The sequence below is a fragment of the Rhinolophus sinicus genome, chromosome 3 (assembly GCF_057876585.1).
Source record: "Rhinolophus sinicus isolate RSI-liver-muscle chromosome 3, RSI-T2T, whole genome shotgun sequence".
Lineage (NCBI taxonomy): Eukaryota > Metazoa > Chordata > Mammalia > Chiroptera > Rhinolophidae > Rhinolophus > Rhinolophus sinicus.
Window position 1 is genome coordinate 158,146,867 of NC_142503.1, and position 13,107 is coordinate 158,159,973.

The 13,107-nt window shown below is 42.7% G+C and overlaps 1 protein-coding gene across 2 annotated transcripts in view; it reads right to left on the minus strand.

Moving 5' to 3' along the window:
• Positions 1–5,572: 5,572 nt before the first annotated feature.
• Positions 5,573–13,107, minus strand: part of AAGAB (alpha and gamma adaptin binding protein) — a 45,918-nt gene continuing 38,383 nt past the window's right edge. Inside the window, exons 7-10 of one of the 2 annotated variants that reach the window (XM_019725616.3) lie at positions 12,425–12,521; positions 7,918–8,022; positions 7,416–7,465; positions 5,573–6,761 (exon numbers count right to left, since the gene is read on the minus strand). In XM_019725616.3, the coding sequence (XP_019581175.2) occupies positions 6,684–6,761; positions 7,416–7,465; positions 7,918–8,022; positions 12,425–12,521 (330 nt within the window). In that variant the 3' untranslated portion in view covers positions 5,573–6,683. The remainder of the gene's footprint in view (positions 6,762–7,415; positions 7,466–7,917; positions 8,023–12,424; positions 12,522–13,107) is intronic. The other variant, XM_019725618.3, reaches the window with a different exon arrangement.

The following is a 13,107-nucleotide window of genomic DNA, read 5'->3' on the forward strand; positions in this document are numbered from 1 at the left end:
TTCCTGCTGCCGTGCATGGAGAAGATTTACGAGGGAGCCCAGTGGGGCCCCCGAACTTAAGGGCAGTGGACAAAAATGTCTCTAAGCCCAAGTGCACTCTGACCAAGGATGTGCCAGGCCCCCTTCTGCCACAGCCCCGTGGAATGCCCCACTCCCTCATTCACTCACCCAGGGCAACAGGCAGTGCCAGCCAGTGACAGCAGGAGCCCCCGGTCAGCCGAGCAAAGGTCCAAAGTCCCGCAGCTGGTGCATCCCCCTTGCTCCCCACATCGAAGCACCGCACAAGTCCCATCGCTGCCGTCTCGGCAGTGGCGTTTTGCCTTCATTTCCCCTGCACTTGAAGGCCTTTGGCAAGTGATTAGATTCCACCACCCTGATCTTCCCACGGGCATGGAGGTAGCTTTAGACTCATGAAAAGGGGTTTTCACACTCCAGCTCAGACGACTTTGCCTGTTAGCTCCTGTGAAAACTCATCTTAAATTTGAAACTCCCAAGGAGAAAGAAACTTCAAAATTATTTACTTGGCTGAACCTTACCTTGACCCCAGATGATGTGAATTAAGAAACAGGATGATTAAAATGAATAAACAGAACTGGGGGTGGGGTGGAATGGGGCTGGAACAATCCTTTAGCTGGGCCACTTCTTTCTAAGGACCTCACCAGAGTCCAAACACCTCCCGGACCAGGAGGGAGGCAGGTTTCACAAGATGGCACCCGTGGGCCCACAGATTGGCCCTCCATGACAGCATCAAATGCCCAACGTGGTGATTATATGCCGTTCTGCCCTCCTGCCCCCTAAACAACATTCCCCAAGGCTTTTTTTAAAAAAAAATCTAGTCTGTATTTCTCAGCAAATGACTCTCAAATTTGCACCTCTAAGCTAACCTATTCTTGAGCTCCCCAACGTTAAATTCCAGCTGCCTGTTAAACATGATCCAAAACACAACACCCCCGAAACTCAGTCACCTCCCACCTCACTTTTCTGACTGTTTTGATCAGTAGCCTCCCCAGAGCCTGAGCAGCCTGTGGGTTTCTTTTCCTTGCTCTGCACCCCCTCTGCTGCAGCTGCCCCTATTGGTCCAACCTCCCGTTTGGAAAGGCCGCTTCTCCCGGCCGAACCTCCTCCTGCCTGCTCCTGCTGGGTTGGTGTTCCCAGACCACTGTATGTATTCTTGACATTCCTCCTGAGTGATCTCATCTACTCGCATAATTTCAAGCCACACAAATGCTAACGACTCCCAAATCAGTATTTACAGCCCAGACATCAATCCCAAGCGTCAGACTCAGCAGCCAACAGCCTGCTGGCTACTGGTACATGGAGGTGCCACAAATACCTCCAACTCAATTTAAAAAGTGGAATTCCTCATTGCCCTTATTAAACCATCTCTCTCCGCTGGCCTTTGGCCCCATTTTTGGCCCAACCATTTCCCCACCAGCCAGCCACAGAAGTCAATCCCCCTGCCCTGCTTCATGCCGCTCATCCAATCAGTCCTGTTTCCCGCTCTCACTGCCCTACACAGCCTGCTTTCCCACAAACGCACCGCCCACACCACCCCCTCCCCAGGCCACAGCAGAGTCTAAGGTCTTTAACGTGGCCCAGCTGACCATCATTTGGCTCCTGGGCAGCTCTCGCAGCTGCCTCACTCTGCAACCGAGCAACACGGTCCTCAGACTCTGCCGGGAACACGGACTCCTCTTCCCCAGTCTACACGCCCTGCCCCCGACCTGTCCGACACCCATCCCCAGTTCGCCTGGCTAACTTTCACTCATGCTTGGAGACTCAGGTTAGACATCTGTAAGAAGCCTTTTCTTAAATCTTATCACCATATTCTCAATTGTGTGTTAACTGTGTGTCCCTTCCTCTAGGCTGTGAGTTCCCTGAGAGCAGGGCTTACATTTTATATCCCCGGCTGCTTTTGGCCACCACGTTTTTGTTGAATAAATGAATCAGTCAGAGCCCACATCATATCTAGTAGATTCTACCTCAGCAGTATCTTTTGCATCCATTTCCACTGTGCTACCCTAAAGTGCTTACAAATGGTTGAAGGAATGCCACTGAAACACAGCTCCTATTTACCTTTTATCACAGCTATTCATTCCAATATTCTCTTAATTTGTCTCCCTCTAGTCCAGGGATGGCAAATACAGGGCAAAATTACCACCATTTTCTACTTCTATATCCATGGGGAAAAGCACTCATCACAGTGCTTGGTCCATTCTCGGCCTCAGAATCCTTCTCAACACAGCTCTCCAGGCACAGTGCTACCTGATTAGCCGTGGCTAATACTACTGCCAGATTGCCCGGGAATGCAATCATGGTCAGACGTCTTTTCTGCTCTCACCATTTGGTACCGTTGACTCCAGAGTAAGCGCAGGCTCCACAAAGTAGGATTTCAAGGTTCTCTCCAACATCCCTCCATCCTCACCTACCACCATTTCTCTAACTGGACTACTGGGGTTTTCGCAACATAACCCCTTACTTTCTTATCTCCATGCCTTTGTTTCTACTGTAACTTCCACGAAGAATTTTGCTGCCTCCACCCACCTACCTGCCCAAATTTTTACCCTTCCGGCTCAATTCAAGCATCACTTCAAGTCAGTGGCTCTCAGTGTGGAATCAGTATCACCTGGATGTCAGAAATGCATTCTCAGTCCTCGCCCTGGACCCACTGAATCAGAAAGTCTGGGAGTGGGGGCCTCTGGGCTCAAGTTTGAGAACCACTGCTCCATGATACACTTTATGCACCTCCCGACTCTGCTCCCCTTTCCACAGCAATTACGGCTGGTCACGTCACTCTTCACATTCTGCCCAATATTCTACCTTCTCTGCCCTCTTGCTTGTCCCCTACTCCCACCTGAGCTGGACGGGCTCCTAGAGAAAAGAACCTACATCCTTACCAAGTCTGCAGCCTCTGCCACACGGAGCACAGCCTGGCACCAAGAAAGTTCCCAGTCAGTGTTGGCTGGACCCTGGATTCTTGTTTCAGCTCTCACCCGGGGAAAGGAATGGGTTACGGTTGCCTTTTCTCATCTTTAGGTTTGAGGCCTTCTAACTTCACCCTTGATAACTTCCTGAGCATTTCCTCGAGCTGCAGGATTGATGCAGGCCAAGTCCTTGTGCTCAAAGAAAATCTCTCCCCCAAATTACGCAGCTGTTTTCATCAAGCCTCACTTAGCCCAGGCCTCACTTAGCCCCTCACTTAGCCCACGTTTTTGTAGCATTGAAGCCACCTGGTTGATAAGAAAGGGAGAGGCAATGACCGGTCATATCCTTCAGAGGTGAGAACCAGGGACGCTGCTCATGGGCTGCTGTACGTGACCTGCTCGTGTCTCCCAGATTGATTTAGAGTCACAAGGAGAGAGTATTTGAGCCGATCACCAGATACACAGATATTAACAGGTTTTAGAGGAAGAAAAGTTTGTTTTTCCCTTACCTGTGTTCCAAAGATGCAGTAATAATCATAAAGCCCAGGTTTTGCACCAATACTTTTCCAACAGGAAACAAAATAGAACTATAAATCATTAAGAGCTGGAACGGGGCTCAGTGATGTTGCAACAAGAGGCCCACACTGTTTCTAACACCTCTTAATTCTTTGTTCTGCAAATCAGAGAAACACCTCAGAATCCAGCAAGACACTTCCTATACTACACTTAACTCTGCATAAAGATGTCTACATCAAGACCAAGACTTGAGACATTAACAGGCATAGGTAATGCCGAAAATAGGACACTTAGAGAATTTCTAAGACCTCTGCAAGAGCTTACATGCCAAAGGTACAAGCATGGATCAGTAAACTAAAACCCAAGTGGAATCTAAATCAAAACAGAGAAATCTGCCCTGCAGTCAGCACGCTACTTTTAGGAGACATACAAATTATGGGAAAGTTAACAGTGTGTTGTTTTCAAGCCAATCCTGGACTAAGGTGGTACACTTGACCAGAGTTTTCACACTCTCTCCACCTACAATCCTCTAATAAGGTTTGGTATTTAATGACAGAATGCTGTAGCTAAATTGTCTTATCTATTTTTAAATTTGGGGAGCGTGAAAAGCAGCTCTCCTCATTACAGCATTCTCTGGAACTCTGTCTCCATCAATCAGAACGTTCAATGAATCAGAACCTCTGACCACACTAGACACATGTTGGCTAAATTTAGCTTTGCATCAGCAAACACTCAAGCTCAGAATAGTTCACGGGGCTCTCATCTTACCCTTAGACAGTGATTCTTCTAAGATTGTTTTTCCATGGCAGGCCAAGGCAGGGCAAGGGGCAATCCGCGTTCCCTCTCCATGGCCATTGTTAAGAGACTGGCCCATGGTTACGGGAGTCCAACATCAGCCATGCAAACAGCTTATCTCTACCTCTCCAGAATGAGAACTTTAAGTTAGCCATATATCACATTTCATGTGTTGTAGGTAGTATGCAGTAGTGGCCTGACATGCTCTATGGTCTTTGAACCGCATCCCATATTACTCAGCCATCTAAGTCTAGCTTCCCTGAATCTCCAGCTTCTCTGAATTAGATGTGGCCAAGTTCTATAAATAGAGAGCAAGCAAATTGGTTCTGTCAATCTTCTCATACTCTGGCAGGATAACGTATTTTAAAATTATAAAAATATCTATGTCTTCATCACTCTAAAATTATTACATAACACATGATTTTCACAGGAAAAAGTTTATTCTTGTCACTCCCTACCTTCCAACATGCATGGACCTTCAAACTTTGGGATCATATTCATCAAACTATCAAATACGAATCCAAATCAAAATTAAGGGCCTACTATGTGCCAGACAGTGTGCTACACAAATAGAGAAATGTTTAAACATGACTTGATATTACACACAGGCATAATCAACTCCAAAATAGTTTGACAAACTCTCATTCACTATTTATGCCTACTCCACTGAAGGAAGGCTTCCCCCACATACGTTCCCTACTAAAAACCAAAATCATAATACACATTAACAGACTTTATAAATAAATCATATTTTAATCATCTGGCTTTGTTTAATCCACAAAATCAAGTTCATAGCTTTCTCTACTGTTTTCCCCAACCATGTGATCCTGGTATATTTTCTGAAACCTTTCATGTTTTTTAAAAAAACATGTTCCACCTTTTGTTTGGCAACATGGAGCCAACTTCCCTTACATTCCTAATGAGTGGCTAATGCAGTCATCTCAAAGAAACACTGGTGGAATGGTGGTAAACTATAGTCTCAAAGACCCTTCTGAATAGTAAAAAAAAAAAGGGAGGGGGAAAAAAACGTCACCAAGCAAGAGAGCCTCCCAGTTCGCCTGGAATGGCTCTTCTGAATGTTCCCCTTACTGAGCCCCTCCCTCCTGTGACGGCCCTGGCCGGGCCCTTGAGCCGTCCAGTCCTTCTGCCATCTGTTTCGTGTTCTGCAGGGCTTAGAAGATGGTGCACACGGGTCTGAAACTTGTTTCTGCTAGTAAGCACACTAGACCAAGAAGCAGTTCTCAGCCCCAGTGCCAGCACCACCCAGCCCTGGTGCCATTTAGAGTCATGGCAGTGACGACCACAGTGAAGGTTAATAACATGCATTACAAAGTGTCTACAAAAACAGAAATGAGGATTTTTATTTGCTGCATTTCCCACTCTTCCTCTGGAAACTTTTCTTTTGGTGATCAGCTCCCCTGGGGCTGACCCACTCAGCCCTGGAAGTAATACAAGGTACTTAGGGGATTCGTTACCTAACGTTTCACATCCTTTCCCACCTCACCCACTATTTTGGCAGTGACCTCTGTTTGTCTCTCAGAGAGAAGGAGGGGGGAAACTTGCCTTGTTTTGAGGGTATAAAGTGTGACAACACAGCTCTCACATCTCAAGGAGCAGGGGAGAACTCTAAGGACAGAGTTTCTTCACATTAATACCAAGGCAAATCTCAGTATATGATCACATATGGTTTCAATGGCCCATATAGGGAATTCCTTAATTTCTTTCTGTCTCTTACATGCACGACAACTTAGTGAAGGGGTCTGTTTTATCCCTACCAGAGCAGGAAACCTTTGCCTCATTTATTATAGTCTAAAAATTCACACTGGCTTCTCAATACTTTCTAGCATGAGCTCGGACACTATATTTTCATTGAAATGCCCAAAAGCATCTTTTTTTAGCTAGAGACTAACTTGACAGTCACTGTCCTTGGTCCCACCTATACTACAGCACAAATCAAATCTGCAGATGCTTCCTTTCTTCCCTCCAAAAGCACCCAAGCTCAGACCAGCAACTTCCTTGGGAGCAGAAAATCCAAAACACCCAGGAAAAGTGGCACACGTTCCTGATCTGCAGTCATCACGTGCGAGCAGGGGAATGCTACTTTAAAAAGGGTAACTAAGAATGGCTTGGTGGTTTTCCTCTTAACTTGGGCAAATCACACCGACCTCTGAGCTTCTCATTCCACTCCCGTTCCTAGAACAAAAAGGGGTACTGAACAATTCTCACTCTTTACTATCATTATACTCCTCACCCCCTCTGTATACTGCGGGAGAAGAACTATCTCCTAACCCTCTACTAAAAACCAGAATGAAGGGGATCCTATGCTATAAACAAGTCAGGAGGCCAACGTGATGATGGGAAGTTCAGCAAAATATAACTGGGTGGCGTAGGGAAGGATCTCAGGTAGAGTGTTAGCATCTTTGTTAGTCAAAACCTAGGATGAATAATTTAGTGCTCTTCATCAGATGAAAGGCCTTCAATTTCATCTCTGTCTCCCCCAATTGCCATCCAGAATGCTTTGGCCACCTGTGGAGAGAAGCAGGCAACAAAGTTTAGGCAACAGCTCAATCTCCGCTCATCTCGTATGTCATCCTTTGAACTGATTAAGACCTAAAATTCTATGCCTTACCCCTCTAGCCCTCTGGCAGCATATATCAAAACGCTTGACTACCCTGACCCAGGACTTCCACTTCTAGAAGTTTACACTCAGAGTATAATCAGAGCTGTGTACGATGTGATGGGCCAGGAAATGCGCAGCTTCACTATTTATAGAAGCAAAAAATTCACATGACCTAATTGTCCAAAAGGGAACTGGATAAATTATGACACATTCATACAATAGAATACCATAAACCATATATGTTTCCTGCCAAGAACATGTGTTACGTTGGTAATAACCAAACAAAACAAAATAACTCAGAATTTTCCAGTCAAACAGTTGGGAAGGCAAACATCATGAGTCTGAATGAACGTCCATGTCACTCAACATACACCTGAAAAATCTCGATTTGACTAAATTTATTATGTAAATATTCAATTAGTTGTAAGTTAAAATCCAATGAAAACTTCACACGAAGACACTTTAGAAGTAAACAAGTATAATGAATAAACAAGTACTATAATTCTAACAGTACTGGACCTTTTGTAGGTACTCAATAAATACCTGCCTGATTGTCTCACCTTTTCTGCATGCAACTTTCTTTGCTCGTGAGGAAGCGTCGCAGCCTTGTCTAGGGGGAAAATATATCTTAAGAAATTTGTCTAATAGCACAGGAGAATCTGGAGTGTATGGATATTCTAACACTAGAAGATGAGAGGTGGGTTTAAAGACGTGTTTATGGTTGTTGTCATGACAGCCGTTAGGAAGTTTAAGTTCTAAATTTTCCACATGGGAATGATGTGCGTATCATATTGGTAGGGGTTTTACTAATTCCATGTCAATGAGACGCACAAAAGCAACAGAGGCGAGAGAAGAAGGGAAAACAAGGGGAAAGAGAATGAAGAGGAAAAATTTCCCCAGGGAATTTTTACCAACAGAGAGGCATAGTCCCCCAGTAGCTAAGTTTCTCAAGACAGCTGAGACCAGAGCAGGGACGCCAATCAGCGGTTACAAAATAAAATCCTATATAACACTGAGGAGCATCAAATATGGAAACATGTTAGACACAATGGATTCACTTACCTTTCATTTCCTTTAACTTGGAAAATAGTCTTTCAAAATTCTCCAAATCTCCTCCACCCGTAGTAAGACTGGCTAATTCTTGAATATCCAGATCTAACATGGGATCTGAAATAAAGAGTCGCCACATTGTCACACGTTATTTTTATGTGCTAAATACACAGAATCCTAAGGCTTTGCTGCAAGTCACCAGGAATGAGTGCCCCACGCGGATCGGCTCTCCAGCTCATGGCGCTTCCTTCCCCATCCTTGGCTGCCAGTGGGTCCTCACAAATGAACAGTAACTTATTTTATCCTTACAGCATTGTAACGAGGCAAGACATACGGTTTTCATTTCAGAGAGGAGAAAACTAGAGCTCTGAGTTGAAGTGACTTGCTCAAGGTCATAGCTAGTAAGTGTGACCTTGGATTCAGACTTAGGTGCTCACAACTTTACAGGCCACACTCTCCACTAAGGGACACTGACTCAACAATGAATTCCTGAATTTTATACCAGATTTTGCTGTGCAACAAATATCTTCCCATCTATTTCTGACAACCATATAAGGTGGTCAGGACAGATACCACTGTCTGCACTTTACACATGAAGAAACCTGGGTTTAAAAATGAACTCATCTAAAATTACAGCTATTCACAGGTGGAGCCGATCTACATTCCTGTTCTCCTCCTAATACCAATCCTTTCCTATTTCTATCTCAGCGTGTTGCCTCGTTATCGAAGTTTGTTTGAAATCAGAATTTTAACTCACTCTTCCCTCCAGACCAACCACCTCTAAGATGCCCTCCCAACCATGCCAGTTCACAGGTCTTCTTCCTTTGAACTTGACCCACACTTGTGTGTACAGAACTGTCTTGGCACTGGCATATGCTACTTTGTATTCTGACATCTCTCTACCATTAGACAGTAAGAGGGAGTGTTTACTCTGTACCTGTACCACTGAGTGCTTGAACTTACACCACTGCATTTCACTCTGTAAGTGTTGTGAGGAGAGCTGTTAACCCCTATTTTACAGAAGGGGAATCGAAGGCCCATGGAGGCTAAATAACTTACTCAGGTCGTCTCACTACTAGTGGCAGAGCCATGATTTGAAGCCAGTTATCCAGGTCTGCAAGCCCATGACCTTAACCATTACATTACAAGGTCTGATCTCTGCATTTTTAGACTGTAAGCTCTTTGAAGGATGATAACTGATAATTCTTTGCACCTACTACAATACCATACAGGTAATTTGGTGTTAAAAATGCACTTTGGTTGATAAATTTCCCTTAGTTCAATGGGCACGTCATGTTGATTACTTTGTGCTTAACACGTTGCATATGGATCACGAGAATCTTCACGAGGGATTTAAACCCCGCCGTACGCAACGTGTTAAATACAGATTTGGAATAGGAGTTTAGACAGAGCATTGAGGAATGGCAATATCTAAAGGCTGGGTAAAGGAGGGTAATCTGCCAAAGAAAGAGAAGGAATAATCAGGGAAGAAGGAAGACAACTAGGAGAAGTGTTGGGTGAGTTAAGAGAAGATATTCTTTCAAACAAGGATTGATCCATAATATTGAATGCAGCCAAGGTGCCACGACGAGGACTGGCAGACACCTATTAGGTTTAGCGGCATGGAAGTCATTGGTGAGCTGTCTGAGTAGGAACTGGAGGCAAAAGCTGGATGGGAATGCATTGAGGAGTGAACGGGAGGTGAGGAATGGAAATAAGTTTAGTAAAGAAAGGAGGGAAACATGGAGTTGAGGAAGTGTTTTACTTTTGTTGGTTTGGTTTCGCCTTTTTAAAAAAAATTTTTTTAAATAAATTTAGTCCTACAAAAAAGATAAAAATAGTATAGAGAGTTCCAATGTGCCCTTCACCCACCTGCCCTTAGTGTTAACATCTTACATAACCACGTTATAATTATAAACGTCAAGAAGTTAATAATGGTACAGTGCTATTAACTAAACTACAGACTTCATTCAAACGTCATCAGTTTTTCCACTCATACCCTTTTTTCTGTTCTCGGATCCAATCAAGGACCCTACACAGAATTGAGCTGTCAAATCTCATTAACTCTTCTCCAATTTGTTCCTTAGTCTTTCCTCATGTTTTATGACTTTAACCCTTTTGAAGAGTCCTGGTCAGTTTTTCTGTATAATGTCCCTCAATTTGGGTTTGCCTGAAGTTTTATTATTAGACTGAGGTTACGCACCTTTGGCAAGGACACCACAGGAGTGAGTGGCTGTTCAGTGCATCATATTAGGGGGAGATGGTGTCAATATATCTTATACTAGTGATGTAATTTTCATCATTTTAAGTGGTATCTTCCACGTTTTTCCAGTATAAAGTTACTGTTTTCCCCTTTGTAATAAATAAGTATCTTAGGAGAGATACTTTTAGACTATGCAAATGTGTTTCTTCTCAAACTTTCATCTACCAAATTTAACATCCATCAGTGGATCTGGCCTTAACAACTATTACTGTGGGGTGTAATTAATGGTGATTTTCTATTTATCTCATTCCTTCTACATTTATTACTTGGAATTCTTCTGTAGGGAGGAGCAGCCCTTTCTTTCCCAGTTATTGTTTTGTTTATTCAATTATTTATGTTTATTAGTATGGATTCATGAATATTTACTTTAGTCTATGGGTTATAACCCAATACTATATTAATTTATTTTGCTGGCCAAATTATTCCAGCTTTAGCCACTGGAAGCTCTTTCAGGTTGGTTCCACTGTCTTTTCAACATGTCCTCATTCTTTTTTGAGCACTTCCTTACTTTCTGTCACCATGAGATGCTCCAGTTTTATCCTATATTTTTCCTGTCTGAGCTCTGGAATCATCTACTTCTCCAAGTAGCACTGGTACCTTTCATTGGGGAATGGTAATTAGAAACCAAGACCTAAGTGCTAAATGTGTCCATTGCTATAGGAGTATTGTTGCTTCTAGGCCCTCTCAGTAAATAGAGCTAGAAAATATATATATATATTTCATTTATACATATATACTGGGGGTGCCAAAGAAATGTACACGTGTTAAGAGATGTTACCTATGTATTACTTTTCGAAGCTGAATTGAATTACGGTAGCAATATGTAGTATGACATTAGTTCAAAAGATGGTATTAATCAAATGAATGCTAGCATCATTCATTGTATTACAATTTTAATAGTTTTTTCCTTTCTTAAAATGTGTATACATTTTTTTGGCACCGTGTGTGTGTGTGTGTGTGTGTGTGTCCTAACACATGCATACACACAGCTATATTTATTTCGCTAACTATAAATATGCTTTTAAAAACCATGAGTTCATACTGATACCTTCAATTTCAGTCCAGTACCAAAGGGTTCACCCCAGACTTCCTCTTTCCGTATTTATAACTTTTCTCTGACAGTGAGAAACCTAGCTTTATTTACTTTATTTTATTATTTTTCAACCATAATACACGTGAAATATATGTAATTTCAGAATTTCTGACCTATGCCCCTCTGAGAATCACATTTATTAAGCAAAGTGCACTATTTCTATCTTGTTTTGAGCCCATGGTATTCAGTCTGAAGACTTGTTTCCCAAGTTACTTAGGTTAGTCCTTGTCTTCCCTGCCTCCTTCAGTGTGATTAATGGTTTGTTTTCATGGCAGAAACTTCAGCAGGTTTAAAAGCCAGCTGAAACTGATATAATATTGTATATCAATTATACTTCAGTTAAAAAAAAATAACAACAGGAAAGATTCGATTGCAAGGACAAGACTGAACAAACGAGAGAGAAAAGAGAGTACATGTAATTTTTTCTTCTTAGTATGTTTCTATAACCAATCACTTGAGTTTTCTACATGGATTATTTTATAATCAGCAAAAACTGTTCAAAAATTTTAATTACTGCATATGGGCACTCTAAGGCATAAAGAGAAAGTAGAGATGTCAGTAGCTCCCCAACAGAAAAAAACATTTATAGTTATTTCAACTAAGCTCCTTGGCTTTCTGGCTTTTGGTCAGCAGACTAGATTCTAGTTTCAGTTCCAGGACCTTGTTAGATGCCCTTGGACAAGTACTGAACTGCTCTGGGCCTCACCTTCATCTCCGTAACACAACTTCTCTGCCAAACTTCATTACCAAATGAGAAAGTGAATGTAACAGAACTTTAAAAGGATGTGAAAGGGCTTATAAAGTTGTATTATTCTTGTTACCATCAATTCTGACTACTGTTAAATACTATGAAAAAACTGTGGAATATGGAGATACAAAGCTATTTCCCCACCTGGCCCTGTCTGTTTTAGCTGAGATGATCTGAACCAAGATCCTGCTGAGAGAATCAGAGGGAAAACGGTACCCACAGATTTGTAATGTAGTTCTTCTCCTTCCTTTTTTCTGACTGCCACCACAAGGCTCACACTCATTTGGGGCACACTATCCATTTTCTTCCCATGTCCACGCTCAAAGTCAATTTCCCCCTGGGTGATTTATGCCCTGATACACTGGCCATTTCAAGTTCCACAGAGCAGTCTCTTGGCAGCGAAGGAGGAACTTACCCACAATGCTATCAACCTGAGCGTCTGCTGTGTTGGACGCACCACCCCGCGGACCCAGCAGGGATTCAGTCCTATCTGCTGCCGGCAAATGGGGCTGCTGTGGAGGAAAATACACACAAGCAGTAATTTAGTAGTGAGCTACTTCAGAACTAAATCCTAAAGGCTCACACTTCCACTCGCTGGTTGGCTTTCGAGAAGTCTCTTACTATAGGAGCTAGAGACAAGGAAAAATGGAAGAAGGCTCAATGTCACATAAAAAAATATATGGCTAAAGATTCACTAACTCAGGAGTATTTATTTCCCCTCAAGGAAAGATTAGGAAGTGTTACGATTTTGCTATTGACTATTAAAACATATTGTTTGTTTTAAGATTCATGTCTTATTAGAAATGTGAAAATGTACATGATGTTACAAACAGCTGAGACTGATGAAAAGATGCCTGGAAAGACAATGTGGTATCTCTAATGTGTTCTTGGTTCCAGCATGCTGACCTAGGTAAACTTGAACCAAAGACCTTGAAGACAGAGGGTTGAAATCAGCCTATTAAACTCATTTCGGGCAGGGACCTTGCCTCAGATTTGTACAGGGCCTTGTACACAGGAAGTCCCGAAAAAGATCCATCAATTTTATTTTATATTTAAGATCTGGAGGCAACTTTATGCCTCAAGGAAATCCTAACATTT